General features: G+C 44.6%; 1 protein-coding gene across 1 annotated transcript in view; it reads left to right on the top strand.

Annotated features, from left to right (window-relative positions):
* Nucleotides 1-15,164: 15,164 nt before the first annotated feature.
* Nucleotides 15,165-19,832, top strand: part of ARMH3 (armadillo like helical domain containing 3) — a gene marked incomplete at its 3' end in the record, with an annotated part of 257,318 nt that continues 252,650 nt past the window's right edge. The window contains exons 1-2 of the mRNA XM_080693692.1: nt 15,165-15,294; nt 17,754-17,866. Of these exons, the coding sequence (XP_080549818.1) occupies nt 15,255-15,294; nt 17,754-17,866 (153 nt within the window). The 5' untranslated portion in view covers nt 15,165-15,254. The remainder of the gene's footprint in view (nt 15,295-17,753; nt 17,867-19,832) is intronic.

The following is a 19,832-nucleotide window of genomic DNA, read 5'->3' as shown; positions in this document are numbered from 1 at the left end:
AAAAAAAGTCAACACACTGTGGGACAGCCCTCCCCTACCCTCTACAGATAAGAAAAATAAAGCACAGAGAGGTTAGATAACGACCAGTAGAGGTGGTCTGCCAGCTGGCCGGCCTGCCTGCCTGCCTTCCTTCCTTCCAGGTATTGAACCCAAAGGCATTCTACCCCTGAGATACACCCTCAGCCTGTCTTCCTTTCCTTTCCTTCATTGGAATTCAGGGGCATTCTATCTCTGATCTACACCCCTAACCCTATTTTATTTTTTACTTGGAAACAAGGGTTGCTATGTTGCTGAGAGCCTCGCTAAATTGCCGAGACTGACTTTGAACCTGGGATCCTCCTGGTAAGCCTCCCCAAAATCCTCCAGTGAATTACAGATGTGTACCACTACACCTAACTGCTTCTTCTTATAGACAGCTCTATCTTCGGAGTGTGTGTGTGTGTGTTATTGGGGATTGAACTTGGGACATTCTACCTCTGTGCTACAACCACAACCGGGATTTTTTTTTTTTTTTTTTTTTTGGTGGTACTGGGGTTCTTGGAAGCCCTTCTACCTCCGGGCTACACTCCCAGACCTATTTTATACTTTTTTTTTTTTTTTTTTACTTTGGTAAAAGGGTCTCTTAAGCCAGCGTGGCTGGCTTCGAACCTGTGTGATCCTCCTGTCTCTGCCTCCCAAGCGCGGGGATTACAAGCGTGCACCACCACCCAGCAACACAACCGAGTTTTCTTTTTTTTTTTTTTGCGGGTCTGGGGGTGGAACCCAGGGGCATTCAACCTCCGGGCTACACCCTCTGCCCTATTTTTTATTCGTTATTTTGAAACCAGGTTTCACTGAGTTGCAGAGGGCCTCACTAAGTAGCTGAGGCTGGCCGCGAACCGCGACCCGCCGGTCTCAGCCTCCCGAATGCTGGGATTACAAGCGTGCGCCACCACGCCCGGCTATTTTCATTTTGAAACAGGGTCTCACTTGGTTATGAGAGTCTCACTACTTTCTGAGGCTGTCCTCAAACCTGCAATCCTCTTGTCAAAGCCTCCCAAGTACTGGGATTACAGGTGGGAGCCGCCACACCTGGCTCATCTTCTGAGTTCTGTTTGCTGTTGGTTCACCTTCTTTTACCATCACTTAAATGTTGGCACTCCTCATCCCATTCCCCAATTACATTTTGGTTTTCCTCTCTCTCCCTCTTCCTAGACCATCTCATTCTTCATGGCTAGAACCATTACTTCAAAGCCAATAGCTTCACAATTTTTATCCATGGCCTAGTCAGCTCTACTGAGTGTCAATAAAGGAGTCCAGGCTGGGCATGGTGGTGCAGGCTTGTAATCCCAGTATTTGGGAGGCTGAGACAGAAGGATCACAGGTTTGAAGCCAGCTTTAGCAATTCAATGAGTCTCTCAGCAACTTTGAAAGACCCTGTTTCCAAACAAAAAACAAAACAGGTCTGGGAGTGTAGCCTGGAGTTCTTAGGAAGCCCCTGGGTTCCATCTCTAGTGCCACAAAAAAAGTACCAAAGTGTCTACTAAATATTTCTGCTTGAATGTCTTATATTTTTTATTTTATTTTTTTAACTTTTTTTTTTTGCAGTACAGGGGATGGAACCCAGGGGAATTCTACCTCCGAGCTACAACCCCAGCCCTATTTTTTAAATTATTTTTTTGGAAACAGGGTCTCAAGGGCCTAAACCTCCGGTTTCAGCCTCCTGAATGCTGGGATTAAAAGTGTGCGCCACCACGCCTGGCTGACAACTCATATTTTTAAAATTTCCATCCAGATTTAAGAAAATAGAGGCTCAAGAGATTCTACTTAAGCCGGGCTTGGTGGCACACACTTGTAATCCCAGCATTTGGGAGGCTAGACAGGAGGATCATGGTTCAATGACAGTCTCAGCTATTCAGTGAGGCCCTTTGCAACTCAGTGAGACCCTGTTTCAAAATGAAGAATAAAAAAAAAAAAAATAGGGCTGGGGGTGTAGTTCGGAGGTGGAATGCCCCTGTGTTCCATACCCAGTACCACAAACTATAAGAAATAATAATAATAAAAAAGTCTACTTGGTAAGGTAGCGCAGCTTTATGCAGTATTTTGCACTTATTAGGCACAGACACTTAAAAAGTACTTTTTGTTGCTGGGCGTGGTAGCGCACGCTTGTAATCCCCGCGCTTGGGAGGCTGAGACAGGAGGATCGCACAGGTTCGAAGTTAGCCTCAGCTACTTAGTGAGGCTCTCAGCAACTTAGTGAGACCCTGTTTCCAAATAAAAATATAAAATAGGTCTGGGAGTGTAGCCCGGAGGTAGAAAGCCTTTGGGTTCCACCCCCAGTACCACCCAAAAAAAAAAAAAAAAAAAAAGTACTTTTTGAGACAGGTTTCACTAAGATACTCAGGCCAGTCTGGAACTTGTAATCTTCCTGCCTCAGTCTTCCCGTAGCTGGGAATACAGGCGTGCATCCGTGGAGCACAAATTTGTTGAGTGAATGTTTTCAATATTTCACTTACGAAGCTGCAATAAACATCTGGGAACACACATATTTCCAAGCTTTCGCAGTGTTTCTAGAGGATACATTTAGTCTTCGACGGAACGACCGAGGGCAAAGTCGTCCACATTTCACAGAACACTACCATGGCCATTAGTCTCCCGCAGGTCCTCGGCCGAGGCGCTCGCTTCCTCTCGCGATGCTTTTCGGGAGTTGCGTCTCCGCGATGCTTGCTGGGAGTCGTGGTCTGAGCCGCCGCAGGAAGCGGGCCGGGCTGGCCGGGCGGCGTTAGGACCCCGCGGGGCGCGGCGGCGGGGGCAGGGTCGGAGGTCGGGAGCGCGCCCGCGGAGCCCGGAGCCCGGCGTCGGCGGCGTCGGGAGCGAGCGGCCCCGGGAGCGGCGCGGGTGGTGGAGGAGGAGCCGGGGGCTCGGTAAGCGGCGCCGGCCGGCCCGGGCCTGAATCTGGCCAACCCCGCGGGCCCCGCCGCGCTAGGCCGGGGCCCAGAGGCGGCTCCGGGGGCGGGGCCTGCGCTTCGGCGGGGACGCCGGGGCCGGCCAGGGGACCGGAGGCTGCGGGCGGCACCGTCCAGGGGACGCCGCGCCGGCGGGCGGTGCTCCCGGCGCCCCGGGCCGGCCTCGTCCTCCCCTGCCCGCCCACGCGGGGCGTGACCTTTGACCCCTCAGGGCGGACCCGACTCCCACCCTCTGCTGCTCGGAGAGCTGGTCCGCCCCGGCGGCGCCCGGTCCGCGGTGAGGCCGGGGCGAGACCCCTGAGAAGGCCGGTCGGTCCCAAGTCGCCCCATCCTGCCCTCTTCAGTGTCCGACCGACGGAGCTCCAGCGAACCGACCTGCTTGTCTCGGGGTTACTGCGTGCAAGCCTGAAGCTAACCTCCTCCCGGAGGTGTGGGGCAGAGAACTGGTTCCCTGGGAAGCAGAGCTCGGAGTGTGCTCCCCTGGCGGAAGGGGCAGTAGGAACTTGGGCCAGGCCATAATAAATATCTCTGGAGCATTGGAGACTCCGGAAAAAGTTTTGAGCTTAGTGAGAGGTGTTTTTTTGTAAACCAGGGCAAATAGGGTCTGTGGTCTGTATCCTTTCCTTGACCTTAGCACAGGTTACTTGGAATTTTTTTCTTTTTTTCTTTTTTTGGAAACAGGGTCTCGACTAAGCCAGCGTGGCTGGCTTCCAACCTGCACGATCCTCCTGTCTCCGCCTCCCAAGCGCGGTGATTACAAGCTTGCACCAGTCAGCACCAGTGGTGGCAATCCTAGCATTAGGGAGGCTGAAACAGGAGGATCTCGGTTCGCCGACAGCTGCAGTTACTTAGGCTCTCTGCAACTTAGTGAGATCCTGTTTCAAAATAAAGAATAAGAAAAAAAAATAGGGCAGGGGATCTAGCTCGGAGGGTTCCATCCCCAGATCCCCAGACCTGCAAAAAAAAAAAAAAAAAAAGCATGCGCCACCACGCCAGGCACTTGGAATTCTTTCGATTGTGCCTTTACTGGACTTGTGTGCACAGTAGTTACTCCTCTTTTGGGGATTGAACCCAGGGGCAATCTACCCCTGAGCCACACACCCCCTCCCTTAAAATTTTTTTTTTTGAGACAAGTTATCGCTAAATTGCTCAGGTTGATCTCGAACTTTAAATCTTGTACCAATTTCCCGAGTAGCTGGGATTATAGGCGTTTATCACCTCCTTGCATAGTAATCCTCTGTGCAGGCTTTCAGGATATCAGACAGTCGAGTGTAGGAAAAGGTAGATTTCTCTTGTTGGAATTGTAAAGGGAATTGCCATTTATTTTTTCCGTAGTGAATAAGGAAGTCCTTTTTTTTTTTTTTTTGCCCTGGGGATTGAACCCAGGGGCATTTTACTTCCAAGCTACACCCCATTTTATTATTTTGAAACAGGGTCTGCTAGGTTGCTGAAAGTCCCACTACTTCTTGAGGCTACCTTTGAACCTGTGATTCTTCTGTCTCAGTTTCCCAAGTACTGGGATTACAAGCTTGGGACACCATGCTGGGCTAAGGAAGTCTTTACTGTGTTTGTGTTAGATTTTCAGTCACCATTCATTCAGTGTTTATATAATTAATAAACCAAGTTGAAAACCCCAAGGCAGTTGTTATGAAATTTGGGATTTTGCATATAGGAATCCATAAAATTGGGAGAAAATGTCCAAATAACAAACTGGTCCAGGATAGAAATAGGAGGTTAAACTATTTTTTCAGCACAGATTTATTGAGCACTTACTGTGTATTTGGCACTGAGGTTAGAAATTATATCTATCCTCAAAGACATTGGAAACGGATTCCCATGAAATTGTGTAGTGTTAGCTGGGCATGGTGGTGCACACTTGTAATCCCAGTACTTGGGAGGTTGAGACAGGAGTGTCCAGGTTTCTAGCCAGCCTCAGCTACTTAATGAGGCCATCCGAAACTTAGTGAAAATAAAGAATTAAAAATAGAGCTGAGGGTGTAGCTTGGAGGTAGAATGCCACTGGGTTCAACCCCAGTACCACACACACATAAAGAATTGTGTTACATATACATAGAAAGACACTTGTACAGATTGCCATCGCCTAGGTGAGTCAGGAAGGTCTGTGTAGGGAGGAGATTGAGTTGGGTGTTGATGCGTGAGTAGGAGCTTGTACAAATAAGAACAGACGCTCCACTTGGTGTGAGAAGAGCGTGTGCAAAGGCATGGTGAAAATGTAAGCGGGGGAAATAACATGGTGTTTATGTGTCAGCAGTTGTCCATGACAGGATATGAGTTGCATGGAGGTGAGACTGAGAGGAGGGTGGGAGCCCCTGGAAAGTTTCCCCACCATGCTGCCCAGGATGGCTTTGGAGTCACCATCCTCCTGATTCAGCCTCCTGAGTGGCTGGTATTATAGACATGCACCTCCTTGCCCACCTTGCCATGGGAGTTTTTGGGAAAGTGACAAGTACAGATTAAAATAATGAAAAATGAGTCAGGTGTGGTAGTACATGCCTGTAATTCTAGTACTTGGAAGGCTTAGACAGGAGAATTGCAGGTTCGAGGCCAGCCTCAGCAATGTAGTGAGACTCTCAGCAACCTAGTGAAACCTTGTTTCAAAACAAAATATAAAAAGGGCTGGGAGTGTATCTCAGGTAAAATACCCCTGGTTTCAGTCTCTAGTAACACACACACACCCTGGGTTCAATCTTTAGTAACACACACAAAAAGCAGTAGGCCTTGAGTTGTTGCAGTTGACTGAGAGTCTGAAGAAATTGTGGCTGTGGCAATGAAGAGGGGAATGATATATTTTTTTTGGTACTGGGGTGGAACCCAGGGGATTCGACCTCCGAGCTACACCCCCTGCCCTATTTTTTATTCTTTATTTTGAAACAGGGTCTCACTGAGTTGCAGAGGGCCTCGCTAAGTAGCTGAGGCTGGCCGCGGACCGCGATCCTCCTGTCTTAGCCTCCCGAATGCTGGGATGACAAGCATGCGCCACCACGCCCGTCTGGGAATGAATTTCTGAGCTAGGTGCCACATGATTTAGTGACTGTTTGGGGAGAGAGTGTGGGCTAAGATTTCTAACTCAAGAGACAGGTGAAAGCTGGGCATGGTGGCACACACTGGTAATCCCAGTACTTGGGAGGCTCAGACAGGAGGATCACAGTTTCAAAGTCAGCCTCAACAAGTAGTTAGATACTGTTTCAAAATAATAAAATAGGGCTGAGGGTGTAGCTCAGAGGTAGAATGCCACTGGATTCAATCTCCAGTACCAAAAAAAAAAAAAAAAAGCTAACTGGGCAAGGCGGTGCACTCCTATAATCCTAATATTTAAGAGGCTGGGCCAGGAGAATCACCAGTTCAAGATTAGCCTCAGCAACTTAGTGACTCAGCAACCTAGTAAGACCTTGTTTCAAAACGAAGAACAAAATTGGATTGGGAATGTTGCTTGGAGATAGAATGCCCCTAGGTTCAATTCACAGTACTGCCCCCCCCCCAAAAAAAAAAGGTGGATGGGGCTTTTATTGACTAGGATGTGGATAAGGACTATATCTTCTATTTAGGATTCTATCTTCTAGGTCATTAATAAAAAGAAAAAGCAGGGTTTTTTTTTTTTTTTTTTTTGGTGCTGAGAATAAAACTCAGGGCCTCCCACATGCTAGGCAATGCTCTGTTATTGCAACCCCAGCCCGGAGCAGATGTCTAAAGGTTGGGGAGGCTGTAGAGAGAGGTTAGAGAACACAGTCTGGTGTGCTGAGATCAAGTTGCTTGGAGGAGGTAGAGATGGAAATGTCAGTAGGCAGCTGGAATTAAGGAAAGCCTAGTGAGCTTGATGGCTTTGCAGTAGTTCTCAGTAAGTTAAAACATATATGAGAAAAATCCTGGGGGCAAAGTGATTATTTTGTTCGATAATTAAGAAGTATCAGGCCAGACTTGGTGGCACATGCCTGTAATCCCAGTACTTGGAAATCTGAGACAGGAGGAATGCAGGTTCGATGACAACTTCAGTAACTCAGTGAGATTTTTGGTGGCCTAGTGAGACCCTATTTTGAAACAAAAAATAAAAAGGGCTGGCAGTATGTAGCTCATGAATAGAATGCCCCTAGATTCAATCTTCAGTACAACAACAACAATAGAAAAGAAGTGTCAGGATGTGTATTTTTTCCACTTAATAGAAGTTGCAAAGGGCCTCACTAAGTAGCTGAGGCTGGCCATGAACCTGAGATACTCCTGTGTCAGCTTTCCAAATATTGCGATTATAAGTGTGTGCCACCAACCTGCCTGTAAGCTTATTTTTTAAAAAATTACACATCAATGGCTTGAACTTTTTTACTTCAGCAAATATTAGAAATGGAAAAATTAATTCTAGCTGGGCGTGGTGGCACACGCATGTAATCCCAGCATTCAGGAGGCTGAAACAGAAAGTTTGTGGTTCGTGGGTAGCGTTAGCTACTTAGTGAGGGCCTCTGCAACTTAGTGAGACCCTCTGCAACTTAGTGAGACCCTATTTCAAAATAAAGAATAAAAAATAGGGCAGGGGGTGTAGCTCGGAGGTCGAATTCCCCTGGGTTTCATCCCCAGACCCACACACAAAAAAAGAAAAATTAATTCTGCAGATTTTTTTTTGTGTGTGTGGTACTGGAGATGGAACCCAGAGGCATTCTACCTCTGAGCTGCACCTCCAGCCCTATTTTTTATTCTTTATTTTGAAACAGGGTCTCACTGAGTTGCAGAGGGCCTCACTAAGTAGCTGAGGCTGTCCGCGAACCACGATCCTCCGGTCACAGTCGTCGAAATGCTGGGATTATAGCCACCATGCCTGGCGTTTCTGCCAAATTTTACAAATAATTTAATTTCCACTAACAATGGCTAACATTCAGTGGCTAAGCAATTATAATGCTATGAATAGTGAATGTGCTGAAATAGAAAACAAGCAAAAAGAGACATGAAACTTAAAACAGCATTATTACAACTTATTTAAAATTTCGATATGGTTGGACGTGGTGGCGCATGCTTGTAATCTCAGCATTTGGGAGGCGAGGATCATGGTTCAAGGGCAGCCTTAACTACTTAGGCCCTCTGCAACTCAGTGTGACCCTGTTTTAAAAATATAGAATAAGCCAGGCATGGTGGCTCACACTTGTAATCCCTATGCTTGGGAGGCTGAGACAGGAGGATCACAGGTTCGAAGCCAGCCTCAGCTACTTAGTGAGGCTGTCAGCAACTTAGTGGGACCCTGTTTCCAAATAAAACATAAAATAGGTCTGGGAGTATAAGTATATCCTGGAGGTAGAAAGCCCATGGGTTCTACCCCCTGGTACCACAAAAAAAAAAAAAAAAAAAAAAAGAATAAGCCTGGTGTGGTGGTGCACGCTTGTAATCCCAGCATTTGGGAGGCTGAGACAGGGGGATTGCGGTTCACACACAGCCTTAGCTACTTTGTGAGCCCTTTGCAACTCATTGAGACCTTGTTTCAAAATAAAAAATAGGTCTGGGTGTGTAGCTCCTAGGTAGAATGCTCCTGGGTTCCATCCCCAGTACCGCAAAAAGAAAAAAAAATTCCAACATTAATTTTATCACTTCAAAAGATTTCCATGATATCATTATATCTGCAAACTTAACCTTCATCTTTTAAAATCTTGAGCTGGGCATGGTGGCACATGCTTGTAATCCCAGCATTTGGGAGGCTAAGACAGGAGGATTGTAGTTCAAGGACAGCCTTGGTTACTTAGTTGAGACCCTTTGCAACTCAGTGAGACTCTGTTTTAAAATAAAGAATAAAAAATAGGGCTGGGAGTGTAGCTTGGAAGTATACACACAGACAAAAAAGCATTAACAAAGTTATAAGTCTACATAATTGGACACTATCCACTTGGTAGAAATCCTCTTTTTTTTTTTTTTGTGGTAGTGGGAATGGAACCCAGGGGCATTCAACCATTACCCTATGCTCTGAGCCTTTTTATTATTATTATTTTTATTATTCTCTATTTTTTTGGTGGTACTGGGGGTGGAACCCAGAGGCTTTCTACCTCCGGGCTATACTCCCATACCTATTTTTATTATTTATTTGGAAACAGGGTCTCACTAAGTTGCTGAAATCCTCACTAAATAGCTGAGGCTGGCTTCACACCTCTGTGATCTTCCTGTTTTAGCCTCCCAAGCATGGGGATTACAAGGCACCACCTTGCCTGGCTTTATTATTCAAATAGGGTCTCACTGGTTGCAAAGGGCCTCACTAAGTATCTGAGGCTGGCCTTGAACAATCATCCTCCTGTTTCAGCCTCCCCAATGCTGAGAGTACAAGTGTGTGCCACCACCCCTGGCTTTTATTTTATTTATTTATTTATTGCAGTACTGGGGATTGAACTCAGGGGCATTCTACCTATAAGCTATGCTCCCAGCCCTAATTTTCATTCTTCGTTTTGAAATAGGGTCTCACCAAGTTTCAAAAGGCCCCACTAAGTAGCTGAGGCTGGCTGCAATCCTGCCATCCTCCTATCTCAGCCTCCCAAGTAATGGGATTACAAGCATATGCCAACACACCTGGCTATTTTTTGTTTTGAGATAAGGTCTCACTGAGTTGCTGAGGCTAGCCACGAACCTGCAATACTCCTGTCTCAACCTCCCAATTACTGGAATTAAAAGTGTTCACCACCTTACCAGGCTCCCTCCTTCCATCTATCCATCCATCCTTTCTTCCTTTTTCTTTCTCAAACCAAGGGCCTCATACATTCTGGGCAAGTTCTCTGCCACTGAGCTAAGCCCCCAACAATCTAATTTTCATTTTATCCTAAGGGGGGTATTCATGAGGCATATGAGGTTCAACAGGAAAGAAAATGAGAGGATGTGAATGGTGGTATGCCGCTTGAGGAAATCTGGGGCATGAGCAGGAGGTAGATAGTATTTATGAGAGGCTCCTGCTCACTGAGAAGAGGATCTTACAATGAATTCTCATTCAGGATGATGTCAGAAAAATGTGGTTTTTAATCAGAATTTCCTGAGGTTCTTTCAATTTCGAGTTGGTTCATCTTCCTCTTTTTTTTTTTTTTTTGGTACTGGGTTTTAAACCCAAGGGCATATCTTTGAGCTATACCCCCAGACTTTTTTATTTTTATTTTACTTTTTTTGGTAATAGGGATTATTTTATTTTATTTTTGGTGGTACTGGGGATGGAACCCTTCTACCTCCGGGCTACACTCCCAGACCTATTTTTATATTTTTTATTTGGAAACAGGGTCTCTTAAGCCAGCGAGGCTGGCTTTGAACCTGCGCGATCCTCCTGTCTCTGCCTCACAAGCGGGGATTACAAGCGTGTGCCACCACGCCTGTCTTGGTACTGGGATTAAACCCAGGGGTTTTCTGTTTCTGAGCTATACCCCATTCCTGTTTTATTTTTTTGAAACAAGCTCTCACTGAGTTGTTGCTGAGGGCTTCACTAAATTGTTAAAGTTGTCCTTGACCCTGTAATCCTCCTATTTTAGCTTCTCAAATTCTGAGATTGTAGCTGTGTGCCACCATGCTTGGCTCCTTTTCATTTTTATTTTTACTATTATGGTACGTGGGATTGAGCCCAGGGACATTCTACTTCAAACTACACCTCCGGACCTTTTATATTTTTTGTTTTTGAAATGGTCTCACTAGGTTAATGAGAATCTCATTACATTTCTGAGGCTGATATCAAACCTGTAATCCTCCTGTTTTAATCTCCCAAGTACTGGGATTACAGGCATGTACCAACATGTCCAGCTGTTTTAATTCTTCATTTTTTATTATTTTTTTCAGATTTTATTTTATCTATTTATCTTTTATTTATTTTTATTGGTGCATTGTAATCATATACCACATTGGAATACAAGACTTGAGAGGATATACAAGCACACATCGTCCAATTAGTCCTCATCCAGCCCCCATCCCATTCCCTCCCCTTCCCTCGATCCCCTGTTTGCTTGGTGATTAACTTTGATACATTTGTTTATGTACCAACTGTGTTTTAAAGAGGCTTCATCCTCCCCTATTCCATACCCTCTGATTGGTCACCTTAGTTGCTTTACTATAGGGCCCTTTCTATAGCTCGACCTCTTCCTGTTGCCCTTTTCCTCCTAGTTTTTGCTGATTAGGGGAAGCATCTGATTTTTATTTTCTGCGATATTTCTCTGTGCATGCCGGGTTGCAAGTAGTGTTCCCATTCTTAATGGCCCCAGTAGTGGCCTGGCTACCCGCTGGACTGATCCAGACCTCACTGGCTCAAGCAGCGGCCTTGCCTCATGGGAGGCCCAGATTCTGGTCTCGCTGGCCTCCGTACCAGCCTAACCCCTCAGCTGGCTCCGATCCCGGCCTTGGAGGGCCTCAGTAGCAGCCTTGCCTCACGGCAGGCTCCGATACCAACCATTGGTCCCGGCACCGGCCTAACCCCTCAGCAGGCTCTGATCCTGGCCTCGGAGGCCCCAGCATCGGTCTAGCCTCATGGCAGGCTCCGATGACGGCCTCGCTGGCCCCAGCACTGGTCTAACCCCTCGACAGGCTTATTTTTTATTTTTTAATTAAAAAAATTTTTTTTTATTTTGTGGTACTGGGGTGGAACCCAGGATCTCTTCTACCTCTGGGCTATGCTCCCAGACCTATTTATTTATTTATTTATTTATTTATTTATTTATTTTTATTTATTTTTGCAGTACTGGGGATGGAACCTAGGGACATTCTACCTCCTAGTGACATCCCCAGCCCTATCTTTTATTCTTTCTTCTTTCTTTCTTTCTTGGATCTGGGGATGGAACCCAGGGGTATTTGACCTCCAAGCTACATCTCCTGCCCTATTTTTTTATTCTTTATTTTGAAACAGGGTCTCACTAAGTTGCGGAGGGCCTCACTAAGTAGCTGAGGCTGTCTGCGAACCGCAATCCTCCAGATCTCAGCCTCCCAAATGCTGGGATTACAAGTGTGCGCCTTCACACCTGGCTTTATTCTTTATTTGGAAACAGGGTCTCACTGAGTTACAAAGGGCCTCACTAAGTAGCTGAGCCTGGCTTTGAACCTGTGAAATCCTCCTGTCTCAACCTCCCAAATGCTGGGATTACAAGTGTGCGCCATTGAGCTGGGCGTGGTGGCGCACACTTGTAATTCCCTTCCCTTGGGAGGCTGAGACAGGAGGATCACACACATTCGAAGCCAGCCTCAGCTACTTGGTGAGGCTCTCAGCAACTTAGTGAGACCCTGTTTCCAAATAAAATATAAAATAGGTCTGGGAGTATAGCCCGGAGGTAGAAAGCCTCTGGGTTCCACCCCCAGTACCACCACCACCACCAACAACAACAACAAGAAGTGTGCGCCATCACACCCGGCTTTCCCAGACCTATTTATACTTTATTTGGAAACATGGTCTCACAAAATTGCTGAGAGCCTCACTCAGTAGCTGAGGCTGGCTTTGAACCTGTGGGATCCTCCTGTCTCAGCCTCCCAAGTGCTGGGATTACAAGGGTGCGTCACCACGCCCAGCTCTTATTTTTTATTTTGAAACAGGATCTCAGTTGCTGAGACTGGCCTTGAACCTGTGCTCCTCCTGTCTCAGCTTCCCAAATACTGGGATTACAGGTGTACGCAATGGCACTTGGTTTATGTGTAGCTTTTAAGAGAGAGTATAGTGATTTAGAGCAGGAACTCTAATATTAAGCTGCCTGGGTTTGAGTCCCTACACTTACTTATTTGGACAAGCTTATAGTATTTATTTTTATTTTTATTATTTTTTTTTGCGGGTCTGGGGTTAGAATCCAGGGGCATTCTACCTCCGAGCTATACCCCCTGCCCTATTTTTGATTCTTTATTTTGAAACAGGGTCTCACTAAGTTGCAGAGGGCATCACTAAGCAGTAGCTGAGGCTGTCCACGAACTGCCATCCTCAGGTCTCAGCCTCCTGAATGCTGGGATTACAAGCGTGCGCCACCACGCCTGGCTAAGTTTATAGTATTTAGATGTTCCTTATGTATTTGTGGTGTTTCAGTGATTCTGAGAAAACCATTAGGTAATAATCCAGTCCAGTCCTCTTTTACTTGTGGAAACTGAGAAGCACAGTGACTTAGTCACGTTGCCTAGTTAGCTGGAGTTCTTTGTTTTCGTTTCAGTTTTGCTGGTTGGTTGTTCTGTTGTGCCTTGTAGCTCCTCTGCTGGTGCAGGTTCTCCCTGCAATGGGAAAAGCTTGTAAAGGGGGCAGAATGCATGAGGAGGATGCAAACAAATCATATTCGCATTACTGGTGTGTACTGCAACTTACTGCTCTGCCAGTCAGATAGTTCACTTTCAAACTTAGGAGCACAGGCTTAGCTTGTGCGACTTAAAGAAAAAGCTTTGCAAGAGTTCTGTATGCCTCCCAGTCCTGTTATCCTAGAAACTTGTTTTCTTTTTCCTTGGGTCGGAGTGCTGGCCGAAGGAGTAGACTTTGTGTTGTCAGTATCCAGTGAGATTTCAGGCAGTGTGGCTGGCAAATTCCAGGTGCCTGTGATGATGACAGAAAGTGAGGAGTTGAAGTCCTTGGCTTAATTTCCCCTGCTCCAAATGGAAGGAGAATCTTGAAAGTAATTTAATTTCTTAGGATATTTGCTAGTTTGGATTGAAATAGTTTCTCCCTCTTTTCCTAATCCCTTTTGCTTATTAGAAAGTATTGATTTTGAAATAGAGTGAGTTTATTAGATTTGGGATGGATATTGATTAGCTGTAACCCATTTATAAATCCTCAGAGGAAGATGTTTGTAAACCTGTGCTTTTCACATCCAGGAACTCATAGTTCCAGCTGCTCATGCTAATCAACTGGTTGAAGCTGAGCATATGCAAGATCTATATCCACTAAGTTTAGAATTGCATTGCTTTTGATTTATTTTAATAGGATTCTCTCAATTTCCAATTTATTTTCACTGGATAAGGACATCGTTCTCTTGACAACCTATTTAAAAGACACAGGAACATTTTGAATGGAGGCTGTATTTCATGCTTTAAGAAAGCCACAGCCATCCGGGCATAGTGGCGCATGCTTGTAATCCCAGCATTTGGGAGGCTGAGACAGGAGGATCGTGCAGGTTTGAAGGCAGCCTCAGCTACTTAAGTGAGGCCCTTTGCAACTCAGTGAGACCCTGTTTCAAAATAAAGGGCTGGTTGTGTTGCTTGGAGGTAGAATGCCTCTGGGTTCCATCCCCAGTAACACACACACACACACACACACACAAAGGAAAATAAAAAAGGAAAGCCTAGGCCAGTATAATGTAAGTTGTTGAAAAGAATCTTTTATTTTTTCCTTCAGTTTTTTCTATACCACAATAGAATTTGCAAGTTTAGTGAAACCTTGATTGAGATAGATCTTACTAAAATTTTAGGGCAGAGCCACATGAGGTAAAGCACACCTGTAATCCCATTACATGGGAGTTCGAGACTGGAAGATCACAAGTTGAAGGCCAATTACAGCAATTTAGTGAGACCCTGCTTCAAAATAAATAAGAAGGGCTGAGGGTGTAGCTCAGAGGTTGAAATGCCCCAGGTTCAATCACCAGACACACACACACACACACACACACACACACACACACACACACACACACACGTCAGACCTAGAACTTTTGAGAGCTTTTCCTTTCCTTTATGTCAGAATCAGTCAGTGAGAAGCTCTCCCAAGCATTTACCATGAGCCAAATACTTATAATATGTGTAAGAGGTAGTTCTAGTGCTAAAGATGTTTAATTCCTAATTGGGGAATTTTTTCTGCTTTGATGTATGTTCAAAGGTGAAACTCATTTTTTTGGTGGTACTAGGGATGGAACTCAGGGGCATTCTACCTCTGAGCTACACCTCCAGCCCTATTTTTTATTTTTTATTTTGAAACAGAGACCGATCTCACTGGGTTGCAAAGGGCCTCACTAAGTAGCTGAGGCTGTCCACAAACTGTGATCCTCCTATCTCAGTCTCCCAAATGCTGGGATTACAAAAGTGCGCCACCACGCTCAGGTGAATCTCTCTTTTTAGCTGTATGTATTAAGAGAAGATGATGTCTGAGGTAGAATCTTTTGAATTATTGGGTGCATCTCTTCCTTAAAAGATTAAAAAGATTTTCAAAGTGTTACAAATACAATTAAATTTGAAAGTATTGTATTATTATATTCAGTTATTTTCAAATCAGATTTATTTATTTTTTTGTCTCTTAATTGCTATTTTCTGCCTTGGTCTCTTTCCAGAGGAATTTCTGGAGACAGTCAAGTGCAGTGTGATTTATGAGGAAGTGAAGGCCAAGTACTTTGCAGTGACGAGAATCCACTTACTTTGGGGAAGTCGATGGAGCACATCGGTCTGCAGTACACTTCCTGCCTTAATGGTCCTAAGCTCGATCAATATTTGAGATTTAACTTCACCATCAGTCTGTGGGCACTGTGGTTTGCAGCCTTCCTTCTATCAACATCAGATATATGGCCAGACCTATTATAGATGGAGCTAGTTACACTTTCCTGTTTGGTTTTTGAACTGCTTAAAGCCTTGTCCACTGGCACATTTTAAGGATGTAAAATGTGCTGTGCGTTAGGCCAAGTAATGATTTAAACCTTGACATTACCTGGTCCAGGGAGGGGGTATTGGACAGATAGATGTTTAAGAACTACCATGGTTGTTTATCATTTCTTCTTAAAAAAATTCCCATTGAGAGGCATTTCAGTAGACTCTCAAGCATCTTGGAGAGCATAATTGGCGCTGACTGTGGCTTTCTTTTCTTTTTAAAATTCAGTTATTTTTTGCAGTGCTGGAGATGGAACCCAAGGACATTGTACCTCCAAGCTACACCCCCAGCCCTATTTTTTTATTTTTTATTTTGAAACAAGGTCTCACTAAGTTGCAGCGGGTCTCACTAAGTAGCTGAGACAGGCCAAGAAACTATGATCCTCTTGTCTCAGCCTCCCAAATGCTGGGATTACAAGCATGCATCACCACACCTGGCTATTTATTTATTTATTGCAGTACTGGGGATGAAACCCAGGGTCATTTTTCCACCTCTGAGCTACACCCCCAGCCCTATTTTTTATTCTTTATTTTGAAACAGGGTCTCACTGAGTTGCAAAGGGCCTCACTAAGTAGTAGCTGAGGCTGGCCGCGAACCTGGATCCTCCCGTCTCAGTCTCCTGAATGCTGGGATTATAAGCGTGTGTCACCAAACCCGGCTCTTTACTTATTTATTGTGGTACTAGGGTTAGAACCCAGGGGCATTCTACTTCTAAACTACACTCCAGGCCTATTTTTAATTTTTTTTTTTTCGGGTCTGGGGATGGAACCCAGGGGCATTCAACCTCCGAGCTACACCCCCTGCCCTATTTTTTATTCTTTATTTTGAAACCAGGTCTCACTGAGTTGCAGAGGGCCTCACTAAGTAGCTGAGGCTGTCCGCGAACCGCGATCCTCCGGTCTCAGCCTCCCAAATGCTGGGATTACAAGCGTGCGCCACCACGCCCGGCTCCTATTTTTAATTTTTATTTATTTTGTGATACCAGGGATGGAACCCAGGGGTATTCTACCTCTGAGCTACTCCCCCAGCCCATTTATTTATTTATTTATTTATTTATTTATTTATTTATTTATTTATTTATTTAGTGGGTCTGGGGATGGAACCAGAGGCATTTGACCTCTGAGCTACACCCCCTGCCCAATTTTTTATTCTTTATTTTGAAACAGGGTCTCATTGAGTTGCGGAGGGCCTCACTAAGTAGCTGAGGCTGTTCGTGATCCTCCAGTCTCAGCCTCCCAAATCCTGGGATTATAAGCATGCGCCACCACGCCCAGCTTAGAGCTATTTTAGGTTCACAGCAAAATTGAGGGGAAAGTGTAGAGATATCCTATTAGTTCCCTGCCTCTATACATTTACAGCCTCCTTCATTAATAATATACCTTATCAGAGTGGTATCAGTTACAATTGATGATCCTTTTTTTTTTTTTTTTGGTGGTACTTAGGGTTCCTGGAAACCCTTCTACCTCCAGGCTATACTCCCAGACCCATTTTTAAAAATATTTTTATTTGGAAACAGGTCTCTTAAGCCAGCGAGGCTGGCTTCGAACCTGCGATCTTCCTGTCTCCGCCTTCCAAGCATGGGGATTACAAGTGTGTACCACCATGCCCAGCATTGATCCTACTTTTTTTTTTTTTTAACCCAGCAGCCTTTGATCTCTGAGCTACACCCCTAGCCCTACTCTATTTTTATTTTTGAAACAGGATCTTGCTAGGTTAATGAGAATCTCACTACTTGTTGAGGTCGTCCTCAAACCTGTTGTCCTCCTAATTCAGCCTTACAAGTATTAGAATTATAGGCATGTGCTACCATGCCTCGTTGATGATCCTACATTTCCTTATACATTATTATCACCCAAAGTGCACATTTACATTAAGGTGCACTCTTTTTTTTGAGGTACTGGGGATTGAACCCAGGGGCATTCTACCTCTGTGCTGTACTCCCAGCCCTATTTTTTATTTTTATTTTGAAATAAGATCTCACTAGGTTGATGAGAATCTCACTGCCTGCTGAGGCTGTCTTTGAACCTGTGATCCTCCTGTCTCAGCCTCCTAGTACTAGGTAAAAGATGTATGCTATTATACACCATCTAGGGTGCACTCTTAGTTATATATTCCAGGGTTTACACAAATGCATATAAGTATCATTATAATACATAGATTATTTTCATTGCCCTAAAAAATCCCTAAAATGTGGCTTCTTTCTTTCTTTCTTTCTTTCTTTCTTTCTTTCTTCCTTTCTTCCTTTCTTCCTTTCTTTTTTCTTTCTTTCTTTTGTTTCATCACAGGTTCTCTAACCATGGCACAGGTAGAGAAACGGGGAGGTTTGCTCCGGAAATCTTCAGCCTCCAAAAAACCACTAAAGGAAAAAGTGGTACTGATGTATGATGAGATCTTCATGGTAAGGCCTGGAACCCTGTCATACTTGGCAACTCAATTCTAGTTTCGTAGTCTGAGTGAGGGAGACCTTACCTCTGCCTGCCACTTTCAAGTTGCTCAAGGAGTTTTGAGGAGAGGGGTGGGGAGGAGGGAAGGAGAGAGCTGAAGGACGAGAGTAAGCTCCCATGGTAGGGGTTATGGTCATAGAGATTGTTATGTTCTTAAAGGATTTTGCCATGAGCTAAGTCCAACAATTGAAAGGAGGGAAGAAGAATGGGAAAGTTAATAGCTTTAAGAAAGATGTATGCAGCTGGGTGCAGTAGTGTACACCTGTATTTTAGTATGTGGGAGGCTGAGACAGGAGGATCTCAGGTTTGAGGTCAGCCTTAACAACTTATCTCAACCCTGTTTTGAAAATAAATAAAAGCTGAGTGTGGTGACACATTCATGTAATCCCAGTACTTGGGAGGCTGAGACAGGACGACCAGAGATCAAGGCCAGCCTTAGCAACTTTGTGAGATCCAGTTTCAAAATAAAAAAATAAAATAGGAAGCCGGGCGTGGTGGCGCACGCTTGTAATCCCTGTGCTTGGGAGGCTGAGACAGGAGGATCACACAGGTTCGAAGCCAGCCTCAGCTACTTAGTGAGGCTCTCAGCAGCTTAGTGAGACCCTGTTTACAAATAAAATATGAAATAGGTCAGGGATTATAGCATGGAGGTAGGAAGCCTCTGGGTTCCACCCCAATTACCATACACACACACACACACACGCACACACACTCTCTCTCTCTCTCTATATATATATATTATATATAATAAATATATATATATAATAAATATATAACATATAATAAAATAAAATAGGGTTGGAGTTGTTGCTCTGAGGCAGAATGCCCCTGGGTTTAATCCCCAGTACCACAAAAATCAAGTAAATAAACAATAAAAAAATGGAATGAAATAGGGTTGGAGATGTAGCTTAGAGGCAGAACACCCCTGGGATCCATTGCTAGCATCCCCTCCCAAAACACACTCACACCAGAGCAAGACATGGTGATGCAGGTTTATAATCCCAGTACTTGGGAGGCTGAGACAGGAGGATTGCAGGTCTGAGGCCCTCCACAACTTAGTGAGACCCTGTTTCCAAATAATAAATAAAATTGGGCTAAATAAATAAAATTAAAGGTTGACTGTCTCTGGGTTCAATCTCCGTACCAAAATAAACCAAATCAAAAAAAAAAAAACCCTGGCTGTTGACAAGGTCTAGAAACAGAATTTTGCTTTTCCTTTTTTTTTTGTGGTACTGAGGATGGAACTCAGGGGCATTCTACCTCTGAGCTATACTCCCAGTCTTATTTTTTATTCTTTAATTTGAAACAGGGTCTCACTGAGTTGTAAAGGGCCTCACTAAGTAGTAGCCGAGGCTGGCTGGGAACTGGGATCCTCCTGTTTTAGCCTCCCAAATGCTGGGATTACAAGTGTGTTCTACCACGCCTGGCTTCAGAATTTTTTTCTTTTTTTTTCCTTTTTGGTAGTGGGGATTGAACCTTGGGCATTCTACTTCTAAAGTAAACTCCCAGTCCTCTGTATTTAATTAATTAATTAATTATTTATTTATTTACTTTTTTGGTACTAGGGATTGAACCTAGGGGCATTCTATCTCTGGGCTATATCCCCAGCTCTTTTTTTTTTTTTTTTTTTTTTTTGCGGTACTGGGGATGGAACCCAGGGGCATTCTACCTCAGAGCTACACCACCAGCCCTATTTTTTATTCTTTATTTTGAAATGGGGTCTCACTGAGTTCCAAAGGGCCTCACTAAGTAGCTGAGACTGTCTACTAACTGTGATCCTCCTCTGTCTCAGCCTCCCAAATGCTGGGATTACAAACATGCGCCATCACACCCGGCTTGTATTTTTGTTTTGAAACAGGATCTCAGTAGGTTGCTGAGAGTGGCCTTAACCCTGTGATCTCAGCCTCCCAAGCACTGGGT

This window comes from Muscardinus avellanarius (genome assembly GCF_963383645.1).
Source record: "Muscardinus avellanarius genome assembly, chromosome: 4".
In the NCBI taxonomy this organism is placed as follows: domain Eukaryota; kingdom Metazoa; phylum Chordata; class Mammalia; order Rodentia; family Gliridae; genus Muscardinus; species Muscardinus avellanarius.
The sequence above is the reverse complement of the archived record's forward strand: the minus strand, read 5'-3'. Positions and strand labels throughout refer to the sequence as shown.